The sequence below is a fragment of the Mchenga conophoros genome, linkage group LG11 (genome assembly GCF_057382185.1).
Source record: "Mchenga conophoros isolate Kocher_MC1m ecotype Shallow Benthic linkage group LG11, M_conophoros_male_GT1.1, whole genome shotgun sequence".
NCBI lineage: Eukaryota > Metazoa > Chordata > Actinopteri > Cichliformes > Cichlidae > Mchenga > Mchenga conophoros.
In genome coordinates, this window is record NC_140536.1 from 1946321 (window position 1) to 1962562 (window position 16242).

Here is a 16242-nt window from a genome sequence, read left to right on the forward strand (position 1 = left end):
AAAAAAAAAGCACTAGGGGAAAAAACGGTTTTGTCCTCATTAAAGACAAAGTCAAATGGGACATAAGAGGCAAATATAACACTAATAGGTGAGTTTTATACAAATATGTGTTTAAAACAAAAACAGCACCTCCAGTTCTGCCAGTGGAGAAAATTTTCATGGAAGAATTTTATTAGCTTTTCCATTAAACGACAGATTTGGATCTAATAATACAACAGATGCAACTATCACAAACGTTATTGGTCAGACGTAGTGGCACAAATGAAAGTCACACTAGGTTTTGAGATTGACTGTAGTTCTGATACTGTATATTTAGGTAATACACTAACTGGTTTGCACGTTTAGGACAAATATCTTCTCAAAGTGTTAACTGCTGAGAAAAAGACAAACAGCTGCACAAAGTGGCCCTTTTAAAAGAAGCATATGAAGTGGAATACTTTATATTGATAGATATAAAAAGTATTGATTACAGTGGCTGTTATATGTGAATGGCAGATTTAGATACTGACAAGTTGAAATAATAATTTTACCATAAAGGTGAAACTTCCTGTTCCTAATGCAGTTTCATGACTCTGGTTTCATCTGGACACTCGTCCATACTTTCAGGGCAGACCCGTGGCACTAATGTTAATAATAACTTGTCATGTAGTCAACTACTGCTTCTCTTAAAACACAATATATGAAAATAAACGTTATTTAAAAAGGAAACCAACAAAGAGGACTCTGCGGGTTGTTCTGTCAACTGTGTAATCTGCGTACAGTTACCAGACCTATCCAGTATTAGTTAGTATCCCTGTGAAACGGAGATATTTGGCTTTGGGGAGCTTTACTGCCTTACATCTGGCTACATGCCATTAGACACAGGAAATTCAATGCGTTAACAAACAGACAACTCAACTCTCACCTGTCTGCCGAGTGCTGCGCCGTGTATGTCATCCTGCTGCTGCTGGGCAATGGTAACACCCAGAACCAGGGTGTGGACCCCACAGGACACAGTGGTGATGAGCACAATGGGAGTCAGTCTCAAAGGCAGAGTCAGAAAAACCGAAAAACTGAAGAAAGCCTGCCAGCCTACAGTGTCGCTGGCCTGGTGGAAGCGAGCATAATTCAACCCCAGGTAGCAGAATATCTGAGCGGCTATGAGCACCCACAGGGCATAGGGCAACACCCGCCGGGAGATGCGGTCTGGCAGCAGCCCAAAGCGGCACAGCAGATAGAGAATGATATCTGCTGCCAGTCCCACTGATGCCACTAAAACAGAAGCCAGCTTATCAGCGGTGTAGACCACAGCACACATGAGGATGATGTAGCTGTCGAACAGCGCGGCAAACACAACGAGCACCAGCAGCGTTTCGTGTCTCTGCCGTCTAAAGTAGGTCTGGTAAAGATTCTCCAAGGACTCGGGCGCAAAGGTCAGGCGCATGAAACGCGGCAGACAGAGGCAGCATCCCGAGGTCCGCACCGTGACCTCGTGTGTTCGCCCCACTGCCTGCCCGGGGTCAGAGGGCAACGTCACAGAGCAGTCTGCTGAATACTCAGCAGAATACTCGGGCTCAGAAAAGGCTCGGTTCCGAGGCATGGTTTACATTCAGCTGCAGCTCCCAGTCTTCTTTCAAAAACAATGGAAGCATAAATCAAACACCGACCGAAGTCTCAGGTTCACATCCTGTGAGGGAAGCCCACACGTGTGGACAGCAGACTGTCAGGACACTGGAGAGACGTCCTCTCTGCATCCACAGTCACTCCATCCAGTGAGGTCACTTGACGTGCTTAGCCTTCTCTCATAGGTCCAATCTGAGCACGCCTACTCTTCATCATCGTGATGTCCACCTCTGGTTTTTCAGCTTTGCAAATGGGACCGTTTCACCTGAGCCCGGTCGTCTCCGTAGGCCACATATCAAAGTTGGATGTATTAACATTTACTCCGCTGATTTTCTTTGTGTCACTGCCTTCATTCCTCCGCTTTCCATAAATCTCACATGACCTGAATAAAGAAACACAAAGTCACCAGAGAGCAACAGGTAGAAGTGTCACGCTAACTTTTTTAACTGCTCTTTTTCCCGGGTGGAATCATTACACAGCAGACATCTTTAATGGCTTTAAATGACAAGAATCGCAGGGGGAACATTTGAACTTATTTTGGATTTTCTCTCACGCAGTCAAGATTATACACATACACGCCGCTAATATTTGGTTAAATGTCTCTTAGCAAGTTGCACCTTGACTACATGCTTTCGACAGCCATGAACAACCTTCTGGGTGGATATTTGACCACTTTTCTTCTCTGCTGAACTGATAGAATTCATTTCAGTTAGGCTTGTAAGTATAGTCCACGGCGCTTCTCAAATGTCTTGTACAGCAGTTCCAGGCCTTCTCAAATTCACTCACTTTCCAGTCCTTGTCCCTAAACTTTTTCAAAGTACGGCTTTTTGTTTGCTAATCTGCTTATCTTAACACTGAACTACGAGGCACTTAGCTTAAGGGATGAACAGCCAACTATTTTAACCTGCAAACTTAATCCATGCACTTTGCTGCACCAGATGCGTTTACATATCTGGTGTAGCAAAATATGTAAACAATATTTTAGTTGAATCTATGAACAAAGGCAAAGATGGATACCAGTTCAGCTCACGGGTGACCGCGTCACTAAAGGCTATAGGTCTGAGTGTGACCCACAAAAGTGATTACTAAAGCACTATTAACTGCAAAATAATGAGCTGTGTGCCCTAAAACATGCAGGGGAAACAAAAGAAGAAGAAGTGGTTACACAGCAAATGAACAGCATGTGAAAGCCAAAAGTTTATCCACGGAGGCAGACGTCCGCAGCCGTGTGACGGTGCAGGTTGGGTGTTTGGGGCAGCTGCTCAGTCAGGATCTCCGCACAATGGATACGAATGTAGAAAAGTAGTGTCAGAGTTTGATCCAGCACACAGTACCAAAAGGCTTTTGGACAGTGCCTTTATTTTTTCGGCATGGCAACGATCCCGAACAAATTACAAATGCACAACATAAAACTGTGCGTCAGAGACGATCCTCCAAACTCAGACTTTAATATCATGAAGCAGTGTGTGAGTACGAAGAGGAACTTTGGGATGTCCTTCTAGGAGCCCGGAGAACTATTTCTGAAGACTGCGAGCACATTTTAAAAGCTTGTTGATGACAGCTCACCTGTGCTGACGAATAAAGGCAGTCATACAAAATCTACGAAGCTCTGTTTGCTCTCTGGACTGCGTGTTTACACGTCTCAATAAATCCCTTTGTAACAAACTAACCGATGCACAGCGACAGATGGATGATTGTTCCCTGGGCTCGCACCTCTGTTAAAGGCAGGCGCTGTGAAACGGCCACATTTTGGCGTTAGGGTCTCTCCACGCTAGAGCGAGGCTCTCCGCTGTGGGCCTACCTTGTTACATGTTGCGCTCCCACAGGTACACATGTCGTAAAACCACACTAAAAACAAACAAAAGCCAGTGGGCTTGTGTTGCCTGAGGACATTTCCACGTCCACGGTACTCGCAGTGACAAAAGGGGTTCTCGGGTGGCACACGGTAGCTGTCCAACAAACCTTTCTCTGTGGCTGCGTTAGCATCTGTGTCTTTCGAACGGAAACTTATCTGGACGTGATTTCCACTTCGGCTCTTCGCGTGTGCTTCGTGTTCACCTGCTTCACTGCAAGCTCTCCGTGGAGCTGATGCACCGCTTACCGTGAAAGCATCCGTCTCCTGTGGGTGCTAACGTTATTCCCCTCACACAGATATCAGCTACCGGAGCCCCGCACGAGACCGGATTCACGTGAAGATGGAAACAATCACTGAATCTAACGAGTCACAGAAAGTAGCCGCGGCCGGTGGCTCCGCCCCCTCCCCCACTGTTCTTAACATGAATTATTATTAATGTTATTTTTATTATTTATTTCATTATTATTATTACTTTACCTCGGATGTTTTCCGCAGAAGACACGGAACAGCTTCATCACGAGCGCAACCAACGAGGCTTCTGGTGGCTTACAAAATAAAATCACTGCTCGCGAACGTTGACGCAGGAAAGAGCAGAAGTATGATTGAAAGCTATGTGAATAATGCTCTACAGGCCACACAGCAACCCTAAAAACAAGCACCGTTTGTGTAAAATATTAACGATAATAATAATAGAACTTGCTATACAGTAAAATAAATGATCTTGTTACACTCAGAGCTTTGTCTTACCTGGAAGCCTTTTTCTCGGCTCCTCAATTTTTTTTCTATCCACTAAATCAATGCATGACAGTTCATAGTTCATTCAAAATGTAAGGCAATATGAAGATATCAGTGAAACCTAAGTGTTGAACAGAAATGCACCTGCCGCTCAGCTGATAGAGCAGGTTGTCCGCCAATCTCAGTCCACCGTTCCCCTGACCACATTTGTTTAGGTGAGACACCGAGTCCCTCCCCAAGTACATGACCTGGAGTGTAAATGTTAGGAATGACAAAAGTGATGTAACTGGCTTGATTCAATTCAGTTTTATTTAGATGATGCCAAATCACAAAAGCATTCACCTCAAGGTGCTTTTTGATGTATTCTCCAAGAGTTCCCACAACAATACAGAGAAAACCTCAACAATCAAACAAGACCCCCTTTGAGCAAACACTTTGGGGACACTGGGAAGGAAAAACTCTTTTAACAGGAAGAAACAGTAAGAAGCAACACCAGGCTCAGGGAGGGGCGGGGCCATCTAACCTGACCAGTTGGGGGTGAGCTGAGGAAGACAGAGCCAAAGATCAATAATCTCTGAGACAGAAAGGAAGAAAGCAGCATATATTTCATATGTGCACTGAAGGATCCTGATCAAAACTACTCCAAGATTCCTTGATAACCTGGATGCCAGGTTAATTTAACATTCAGAGTAAGCCAAGCACAATAAAAACTGAGTGAAACTCTTCAAATAAACCATTTTTTACAGATGATCAGTTAGCTGTTCTCTTTCAAGAGTTTCTCAGATAAAAAGAAGGTTGGAGATTGGCCTGTAACTAGCTAGGACAGCTGGTCAAATGATGCTTTTTAAGTAACAGTTTAACTGCTGCCATCTTGAAGGCCTGATACGTAGCTGATTCATAAAGATAGGCTAATAATATTTATGGTTGAAGCATTAATTAATGAGAGGGCTTCTTTGGAGAATGTAATTACTAAAGTTAACTCAGAAAGATCTATTGGAGAAAGGAAAGGGGATTCGAAGGGGGAAACAGGCAAACACAAACAATCCAACTCTCTCTCAGAACAGGCAGGCTCACCACAATGCAGGGAGTAAATTTAGGGAAGGTCTATACAGAGGAGATAGAAGACAACATCAGGTCTGAAGACAAAAATCATCCAGGTAGACAAAGTATTTAAAGAAGTACCAAGGGACATCATTCACGAGGGCCTGAAACACTCTGGACCTGTTCGTAAGACCAACAGGCATCACCAAAAACTCAAAGTGGCCCAGTTGAGTGTTGATGGCTGTCTTCCACTCATCCCACTCCGTTATCCTTACCAGATGGTAACCACACAAGGGCGTGCCCACAGATGGAGATGGGATGAGTGTTCTGTGTTGCTGGACACACAGTATAACAAAGGGGTATACGCCAGGCTATGGTAGATTCAAGTTGCACGCAGACTGTAGTCCACCAAAATCTGGTTCGGCCGGAGAACTGTTAGAGGCAGAGTGGGTGGAGGTTAGGTGTGTGCATGGGGACGTCTACAAATCTGTTTTGATCAGCGTCTACCACCCTCACACTGACGGGTTGGTGGAGTGGCTGAATAAGACTTCAAAGTCCAGTGCACCACACAAATGCTTCTGGGGTGGAAGCAACCTTAGGTTAGGGTGAAGAGAACGCTGAGGTAGTATATCCTGCAGAGGGTTAACTGGAGACAGAGCTGGGCTTACTAGGACAGTTTGTTAAGCCAGAGGCAAGCTCTCCAATCACGTGGAGCCAGCCGAGTTACACTTCCTGGGTGGAAAGGACGTGATGAACATGACCTGAGTCCGCTGAGTCCACCAAATCCATAAGTTGGCTGGATACTTCTGTCATGAATACTGGAATGGACTCAAATGCAGGGCTTGGAAGAATCCCATGCACACTAACTGTGATTCTGAGTTTTACCAGAAAATGCTATCCACAAAAAAGGAGAAAATGGGACTCCAGGTGTCCAAGGGGAAAATGCACAACAATCCAAAATTCTCTGTAGGGCGCTCAGAGAACAGGCTCCCCACACTTCAGGGAGGAATTCCAGGGAAGGTCTATAGAGGAGTAGGGATGAGAAGACTGAAACAGCTGTTTTGACACTGTGTTGACCTTCCAAAGCACAGATGTTTCGAAACATTGCTCAGAAGCGTGGTTCAAAACACCCAGATCACGTGACCATGACAAAACACGATGGTGCACTCCACCCCAGTTATGGCAGGTGGCGTACCTGCTGCTTCGACGCATTCCTGGGACAAGGATTCCCATTTTTGAATAAGCACACTTATTGATGCTGAGCCTTGTAATGACTGCATTCATGTTTTTGATATTACGGATTCAGTTTATCACACGTGCACGTGTAAAACCAAACAATACCTATCTCTCATTATTTAGCTGTAGACTGTGAAGACTAATATGACTTCAATTACTTAAACACTAAACTCCAAAGTTTAATACAATTAAATAGATAAATAAATAATATACAGATATCTTATTTGAATGATTACTGTCAAGAAGAAAGAGGTTGGTGGGCGAGCTCAATTCAATCATATCAGCAGAGAGAGAGAGCGACACAGTGTGACGTTCATTAAAAGTTTTCACCTCTGACTCCGTCAGTTCTTTAGTTTTTTGTTTTGTATTTTCAACAGAAAATGTTATTTGCAGCATCAGGTGACTTCATCCTCACTGTAACCTGTTACTCACATACTATGCTGACATAAATGATGTATTTAAACTGTAAGAAGAAAAGCTAGAAAACATGTTTATTCTCACTGACACTTCTGGGGTGAATATGTTATAAACAACAGGAGGTTTGCAGGGTGACTATAACCAAAAGTCCAGACTTGCAGTGAAACATCCTGCCACGCAGCATCCACAGCAGTATGGAAAGTTCCTTCATGGTTCAGATGTTGCTCACCAGTGATTTAAAGATGTTGCCACGGACCCGGGGACTCGGGGTCCGTGAGCAGTGTGGACGTTTATTATTATCATCATTATTATAGCATATGATGTATGTTTGCTGCACTGTGCTGTGTTCTTGTGTTCCATGCTTGTGGGTGTGCGTGTGTGTGTGTGTGTGTGTGAGTGCAGCAGTGACACTCCCAGGCCTGGTGGGTGTGGCCCTGCCAGCTGGCTGGTCACGCCCAGGATCTCACACACCTGCTACTGATCAGGCTCGTCGGGGAGCTGCTTAACAGAATGATGGAGCTTCCTCTGGCGCAGGATCGTTGAGTTAGACTCCATGTTAGTGGTTCTAGTGCTGTTAAGTGTATGCCTGCTGGAGTTGGTGTCGTAACGGCTGCGTCTGTTGTGTTTTCCTCAGGAGGAGAGCGGAACACAGGACAGCAGGACGCACGGGGTGTGCGTAGGCACGGGAGCAGAGAGCACGAATACCAGCACTTAGGAGAAGGCACAACACAGGAGTTGAAGGAACGCACTGGAGATTTATTGTGTGTACATTTACCTTACTGTAAATAAACGCACTGTTCATATTTGCACTGAGTCCAGCATTTGGGTCCTTTCTCCAACATCCCCACGGCTTGCCCTGGCAAACCGTGACAGATGTGCAGGAACTGTAGAGGAATCATGTCTTAAACTTAGTTACAGCACTTTCAGAAAGACATCTACTGTAGTGTCATGCATTATTATAAATGTAAACATTATTATGAAATGATCAGATTAAAGAGGGATTTCAGGAAACACTGTTAAATGCTGAGTTTCTATCTGAACAAGATCTGGCATGTGATTAAAGTGATGGATGGTTGCTTTTACATTGTGAGAGAAGCCAGTTGAGCCTATTAATAGATTAAATGCTGTCATTTTTAATGCTTACATACATCTTAAAATCACCCACAATAATTATTTTATCTAAGCTGAGCACTAAATCAGACAGAAGCTCTGTGTAAGATAGAAAACAAATGAAATGGTCTTTTGAGTTTTACAGTTAGGGTGGACAAGGCTAAGCATCAGGCTTCTGAATGAACTCAAACTCTGTCAGAGTCTGTGGTTGACTAATAAACTCTAAGTGGAAGATTGCTCCCCTCCCTGCTTCGAGGATTCTGACAATTTGTATAACTCTGGGTGTTGATTCATTTAACCTAACATAATTATTCTGCTGTAAGTAGGTTTCTGTGAGGCAGATCAAATCAATTTGTTGATCAATTATTTTTTCATGCAGTAATAGAGACTTGTAAAACAAAGACCTAATGTTTAATAATCCACATTCAACAGTTTTACTCTTTGGTGCAGTTGTGAATCTATATTGTTGTAACAAACCCACGACAGACCCAATGTCACGGTCCTGGCTCTGTGACCCAGTGTTTTCTGTTCTGTATTGTTAATCTTTGATTTCTTGATGTATCTTTGTTTATTCTTACGTTTTGGTTCTGTGTATCCCCTCTAGTGTAGTCATGGGGAATCAGGGCGGCTGGGTCACGGTGAGGAGGAAGCATAGTCCTAAACAGAAGCCCCAGGTACACCACCAACCCGTTCATGTGTCTAACCGTTTTTCCCCACTCGGCGACACACCCGCCGGGGGTCAAACTCTGGTAATTGGCGATTCTGTTCTCAGACATGTGAAGCTAGAGACACCGGCAACCATAGTCAATTGTCTTCCAGGGGCCAGAGCAGGCGACATTGAAGGAAATTTAAAACTGCTGGCTAAGGGTAAACGTAAATTCAGTAAAATCATAATTCACGTCGGCAGTAATGACACCCGGTTACGCCAATCGGAGGTCACTAAAATCAATATTGAATCGGTGTGCAACTTTGCCAAAACAATGTCGGACTCTGTAGTTTTCTCTGGTCCCCTCCCCAATCAGACCAGGAGTGACATGTTTAGCCGCATGTTCTCCTTAAATTGCTGGCTGTCTGAGTGGTGTCCCAGAAACGATGTGGGCTTCATAGATAATTGGCAAATCTTCTGGAGGAAACCTGGTCTTGTTAGGAGAGACGGCATCCATCCCACTTTGGATGGAGCAGCTCTCATTTCTAGAAATATGGACAAATTTATTAAACCCCCCAAAATATGAGTATCCAGAGTTGGGACCAGGAAGCAGAGTTGCAGTCTTACACGCCTCTCTGCAGCTTCTCTCCTCCTGCTACCCCCCCAAAAACCCATCTCCATAGAGACTGTGTCAGCTTCCAAAAAGACAAAAAACAAACTAAAAACCAGCAACAAACAACTTAAACATAAACAATCACAAAGAAAGAACAATACAGTATCCACATCTGAACCAAAGAGTAAAACAGTGAAATGTGGATTATTAAATATTAGGTCTCTCTCCTCCAAGTCTCTGTTAGTACATGACTTAATAATTGATCAACAAATCGATTTACTCTGCCTTACAGAAACCTGGTTGCAGCAGGATGATTATGTTAGTTTAAATGAATCAACACCCCCGAGCCATTCTAACTACCAGAAATCTCGAAGCACAGGCCGAGGGGGCGGTGTGGCAGCAATTTTTCACACCAGCCTATTAATTAATGAAAGACCAAGACAGACTTTTAATTCATTTGAAAGCCTGATGCTTAACATTGTCCACCCCAGCTGTGAAACTCAGAAACCAGTCTTACTTGTTATCATCTATCGTCCACCTGGGCCTTACACAGAGTTTCTGTCTGATTTCTCAGACTTTATATCTAATTTAGTTCTGAGCTCAGATAAAATAATTATTGTGGGTGATTTTAACATCCATGTAGATGCTAAAAATGACAGCCTCAACATGGCATTTAATCTGTTATTAGACTCAATTGGTTTCTCTCAAAATGTAAAAGAACCCACCCACCACTTTAATCACACTCTAGATCTTGTTTTAACATATGGCATCGAACCTGAACATTTAACAGTGTTTCCTGAAAACCCTCTCCTGTCTGATCATTTCCTGATAACATTTACTTTTACAATAATTGATTACACAGCGGTGAAGAGTAGACTTTATCAAAGTAGATGTCTTTCTGAAAGCACTGTAACTAAGTTTAAGAATATAATCCACCCACTGTTATCATCTCCAATGCCCTGTACCAACACAGAGCAAAGCAGCTATCTGAACGCTACCCCAACAGAGGTCGATTATCTTGTTAATAATTTCACCTCCTCACTACGTACGACTCTGGATACTGTAGCTCCTGTGAAAACTAAGGCCTCAAATCAGAAGTACCTGACTCCGTGGTATAATTCTGAAACACGTACCCTAAAGCAGATGACTCGTAATCTGGAGAGGAAATGGCGTGTCACAAATCTAGAGGATCATCATTTAGCCTGGAGAAATAGTTTGCTGCTTTATAAGAAAGCCCTCCGCAAAGCCAGAACATCTTACTATTCATCACTGATTGAAGAAAATAAGAACAACCCCAGGTTTCTCTTCAGCTCTGTAGCCAGGCTGACAAAAAGTCAGAGCTCTTTTGAGCCAACCATCCCTTTAATGTTAACTAGTAATGACTTCATGAACTTCTTCACAAATAAAATTTTTATCATTAGAGAAAAAATTACCAATAATCATCCCACAGATGTAATATTATCTACAGCTACTCTTAGTACCATTGATGTTAAGTTAGACTCTTTTTCTCCAATTGATCTTTCTGAGTTAACTTCAATAATTACTTCCTCCAAACCATCAACGTGTCTTTTAGACCCCATTCCTACAAAACTGCTCAAAGAAGTCCTGCCATTAATTAATTCTTCGATCTTAAATATGATCAACCTATCTCTAATGATCGGCTATGTACCACAGGCCTTCAAGCTGGCTGTAGTTAAACCTTTACTCAAAAAGCCATCTCTAGACCCAGCAGTCTTAGCTAATTATAGGCCAATCTCCAACCTTCCTTTATATCAAACATCCTTGAAAGAGTAGTTGTCAAACAGCTAACAGATCATCTGCAGAGGAATGGTTTATTTGAAGAGTTTCAGTCAGGTTTCAGAGCTCATCACAGCACAGAAACAGCTTTAGTGAAGGTTACAAATGATCTTCTTATGGCCTCTGACAGTGGACTCATCTCTGTGCTTGTCCTGCTAGACCTCAGTGCAGCGTTCGATACTGTTGATCATAATATCCTATTAGAGCGATTAGAACATGCTGTAGGTATTACAAGTACTGCGCTGCAGTGGTTTGTATCATATCTATCTAATAGACTCCAATTCGTGCATGTAAATGGAGAGTCCTCTTCACACACTGAGGTTAATTATGGAGTTCCACAGGGTTCAGTGCTAGGACCAATTCTGTTTACATTATACATGCTTCCCTTAGGCAGTATCATTAGAAGACATAGCATACATTTTCACTGCTATGCAGATGACACCCAGCTCTATCTGTCCATGAAGCCAGATAACACACACCAATTAGTTAAACTGCAGGAATGTCTTAAAGACATAAAGACCTGGATGGCCGCTAACTTTCTGCTTCTTAATTCAGATAAAACTGAGGTTATTGTACTCGGCCCTGAAAATCTTAGAAATATGGTATCTAATCAGATTCTTACTCTGGATGGCATTACCTTGGCCTCCAGTAACGCGGTGAGGAACCTTGGAGTCATTTTTGACCAGGACATGTCCTTCAACGCACATATTAAACAAATATGTAAGACTGCTTTCTTCCATTTGCGCAACATCTCTAAAATTAGAAATATCCTGTCTCAGAGTGACGCTGAAAAACTAGTTCATGCATTTATTACTTCCAGGCTGGACTACTGTAATTCATTATTATCAGGATGTCCAAAAAACTCACTGAAAAGCCTTCAGCTGATCCAAAATGCTGCAGCAAGAGTCCTGACAGGGACTAGAAAGAGAGAGCATATTTCTCCTGTTTTGGCTTCCCTTCATTGGCTTCCTGTTAAATCCAGAATTGAATTCAAAATCCTGCTCCTCACATACAAGGTCTTAAATAATCAGGCCCCATCTTATCTTAATGACCTTGTAGTACCATATCACCCTATTAGAGCGCTCCGCTCTCGCTCTGCAGGCCTACTTGTTGTTCCTAGAGTATTTAAAAGTAGAATGGGAGGCAGAGCCTTCAGTTTTCAGGCCCCTCTTCTGTGGAACCAGCTTCCAGTTTGGATTCGGGAAACAGACACTATCTCTACTTTTAAGATTAGGCTTAAAACTTTCCTTTTTTCTAAAGCATATAGTTAGGGCTGGACCAGGTGACCCTGAATCCTCCCTTTGTTATGCTGCAATAGATGTAGGCTGCCGGGGGATTCCCATGATGCATTGAGTTTTTCCTTTCCAGTCACCTTTCTCACTCACTATGTATTAATAGACCTCTCTGCATTGAATCATATCTGTTATTAACCTCTGTCTCTCTTCCACAGCATGTCTTTATCCTGTCTTCCTTCTCTCACCCCAACCAATCACAGCAGATGGCCCCGCCCCTCCCTGAGCCTGGTTCTGCCGGAGGTTTCTTCCTGTTAAAAGGGAGTTTTTCCTTCCCACTGTCGCCAAAGTGCTTGCTCATAGGGGGTCATATGATTGTTGGGTTTTTCTCTGTATCTATGAAGCGCCTTGAGGCGACTTTTGTTGTGATTTGGCGCTATATAAATAAAATTGAATTGAATTGAATTGAATTGAATGTCTCTGTGTTAAGCCCGCGTCTCTGAGTCCGTGGTCTAACCCTATCTCCCTCTGTCATCCTGTGTGGTTCCCCTGCATCTTCCAGGTTAGCTTTATTCTTAGTTTTCCCAGTTTAGGTTTTGTCAGTTCTGTTCTCGCCACCCTCGCCCTTTTGTTGAATGTTATCCTCCTTAATAAAGCTCACTCTCATCAGAAACCGTGTTTGCACTTTGTGTCCTTTAATAATTTACACACGGCTTGCCCCGCTGGCCGTGACAGTACGAACCAGCCACCATGGACCCTGCAGCATATTCGACCCACCTGGGGCTACGGGAGGATATTACAGGATATTACAGGGAGTGCAGAATTATTAGGCAAATGAGTATTTTGTCCACATCATCCTCTTCATGCATGTTGTCTTACTCCAAGCTGTATAGGCTCGAAAGCCTACTACCAATTAAGCATATTAGGTGATGTGCATCTCTGTAATGAGAAGGGGTGTGGTCTAATGACATCAACACCCTATATCAGGTGTGCATAATTATTAGGCAACGTCCTTTCCTTTGGCAAAATGGGTCAAAAGAAGGACTTGACAGGCTCAGAAAAGTCAGAAATAGTGAGATATCTTGCAGAGGGATGCAGCAGTCTCAAAACTGCAAAGCTTCTGAAGCGTGATCATCGAACAATCAAGCGTTTCATTCAAAATAGTCAACAGGGTCGCAAGAAGCGTGTGGAAAAACCAAGGCGCAAAATAACTGCCCATGAACTGAGAAAAGTCAAGCGTGCAGCTGCCAAGATGCCACTTGCCACCAGTTTGGCCATATTTCAGAGCTGCAACATCACTGGAGTGCCCAAAAGCACAAGGTGTGCAATACTCAGAGACATGGCCAAGGTAAGAAAGGCTGAAAGACGACCACCACTGAACAAGACACACAAGCTGAAACGTCAAGACTGGGCCAAGAAATATCTCAAGACTGATTTTTCTAAGGTTTTATGGACTGATGAAATGAGAGTGAGTCTTGATGGGCCAGATGGATGGGCCCGTGGCTGGATTGGTAAAGGGCAGAGAGCTCCAGTCCCACTCAGACGCCAGCAAGGTGGAGGTGGAGTACTGGTTTGGGCTGGTATCATCAAAGATGAGCTTGTGGGGCCTTTTCGGGTTGAGGATGGAGTCAAGCTCAACTCCCAGTCCTACTGCCAGTTTCTGGAAGACACCTTCTTCAAGCAGTGGTACAGGAAGAAGTCTGCATCCTTCAAGAAAACATGATTTTCATGCAGGACAATGCTCCATCACACGCGTCCAAGTACTCCACAGCGTGGCTGCAAGAAAGGGTATAAAAGAAGAAAAACTAATGACATGGCCTCCTTGTTCACCTGATCTGAACCCCATTGAGAACCTGTGGTCCATCATCAAGTGTGAGATTTACAAGGAGGGAAAACAGTACACCTCTCTGAACAGTGTCTGGGAGGCTGTGGTTGCTGCTGCACGCAATGTTGATGGTGAACAGATCAAAACACTGACAGAATCCATGGATGGCAGGCTTTTGAGTGTCCTTGCAAAGAAAGGTGGCTATATTGGTCGCTGATTTGTTTTTGTTTTGTTTTTGAATGTCAGAAATGTATATTTGTGAATGTGGAGATTAACTTATGGCTGGAGCACGAGGGGAAAGACTTTCGCCAAGCCATAGCTAATTGGCTACAGCGCTTAGTTTCTGGTCTCCCCTGGTTGCTCAGCTTACTTCACCCGCTCGCAGAGGCTTTCTTTCTGGACGAGCTTCACTTTGTTCGTCCGGCCTCTACCTCTCGCCTAGCAACTACTGTTTAGCTGCCTGGCCCGACTAAGGATATTCTGCCCGGCCCGTCGACCCAGCCTTCGAACAGGAAGCGGCAATCGCGCCGTCGACGCCCCTCGCCACAGTCGGACACCGGGATTTCAGAGCAGCCGGCTGTGGTGAGTAGGAAGGACAATATTACTGGTTTGAACTGTGGGACTGTTTACTCGGCGGTTGTGGTCTGTACGGCAAAGGACAATAAGAACTGCTTATCAGCTGTTCAGTCTCCTGCTCAGCTGTCTTTACTTCTTTACCGCTGGAGGGTCTGAGGGGCCCGTTCAGCCGTCGCCTGCAGTGCCAGGCCTGCAGTGCGGCTTCCGTGCCGTCGTCTGCGGTTCCATCGCCTGCAGCTTTCACGCCGTCGCCTGCAGCGCCGCCGTTAGGGACTTCCACGCCGGTCCAGCCTCTGCCTCGCTGTCTGGTCCAGCCTCTGCCTGAACCACCTCGCCTTTGCCGGCCACTTTCCAGGCTTCTAGCTGGATGTCATCACCGTCGATGGTGGCTCCCTGAATGAGGTCGCCGCTCTCTTCCGTGCGACCGGCCTCCGGACCTCCCTCGGTTTAGGTTTTGTCAATTCTGTTCTCGCCACCCTCGCCTTTTGTTGAATGTTATCCTCCTCAATAAAGCTCACTCTCATCAGAAGCTCAAGACACTCAAAGCGCTTTACAACACCACTATTCATTCACTCTCACATTCACACACTGGTGGAGGCAGCTACGGTTGTAGCCACAGCTGCCCTGGGGCAGACTGACAGAAGCGAGGCTGCCATATCGCGCCATCGGCCCCTCTGGCCATCACAGGTAGGCGGTAGGTGAAGTGTCTTGCCCAAGGACACAACGACCAGGACAGAGAGAGCAGGGGATCGAACAGGCAACCTTCCGGTTACAAGACGAGCTTCCCAACCCTCTGAACCACAGTCACCTCCTGATGCATAGCCACCAGGTCAGCCGCTATCCGGGATCTGTCACAACATGACTGGGTTTTGGCACCACTTTAGCAAGGACCCAGACTGACAGTTTTTCCAGCACGTGACTGTTTTTATGTGTGCAAACCAGTGTGCATCACATTTATTGGCAGGCTTTTCAGTCCCACTCTCTCCAGCCCAATGCTCCTCTCCTTGGGCAGCTTTCCAGTTGCCTTCAGTGCAGCAGAAAGCTCTTCTATCCAGTCCCAGCATCCTACTCATAGGGGAGACATGATTAGGATATGGAGAACAGCTGTGTGGATCAGCCTCCCCTGACACACACCCAGAGCCCACTGCTCCACCCCTCTCTGCAGCTGCCACAGACCACAGGCTGTATGACCAGAGGTTAAACAGACAGAAGGTCACACAACATGAGGGAGGAAGGAACAATGAAAAGAGGGAGATGCAGACAATATGTCCACAGAAGGAGATCGAGGCAGCATCTGGGACCTGTGAACAGATACAGGCATGTTCAAGACCCTCGTGATGGGGAAGAGACCAGGCAGCTCATTGTCCTGCCAAATATACGAGAGTCAACACAAACTCAGGGTGGCATTTCAGTCTGATGAGGAGGAGCCATTATTGGCCCACAGTGACTCAAGAGAAACACTTGTGCACCCTGGGAAGCCCCAGCAGCCTAGACCTATTGTAGTGTAACTAGGGGAGGATTCAGGGTCACCTGGTCCAGCCCTAACTATATACTTTA

General features: G+C 44.8%; 1 protein-coding gene across 5 annotated transcripts in view; it reads right to left on the minus strand.

Annotated features, from left to right (window-relative positions):
- adcy3a (adenylate cyclase 3a) overlaps nucleotides 1-4293 on the minus strand; it is a 62224-nt gene extending 57931 nt beyond the window's left edge. Inside the window, exons 1-2 of one of the 5 annotated variants that reach the window (XM_085290495.1) lie at nucleotides 4205-4293; nucleotides 905-1984 (exon numbers count right to left, since the gene is read on the minus strand). In XM_085290495.1, coding sequence (XP_085146621.1) covers nucleotides 905-1579 — 675 coding nt within the window. In that variant the 5' untranslated portion in view covers nucleotides 1580-1984; nucleotides 4205-4293. The other 4 variants (XM_085290492.1, XM_085290491.1, XM_085290493.1 and 1 more) reach the window with 4 other exon arrangements.
- Between the last annotated feature and the right edge of the window lie 11949 nt (nucleotides 4294-16242).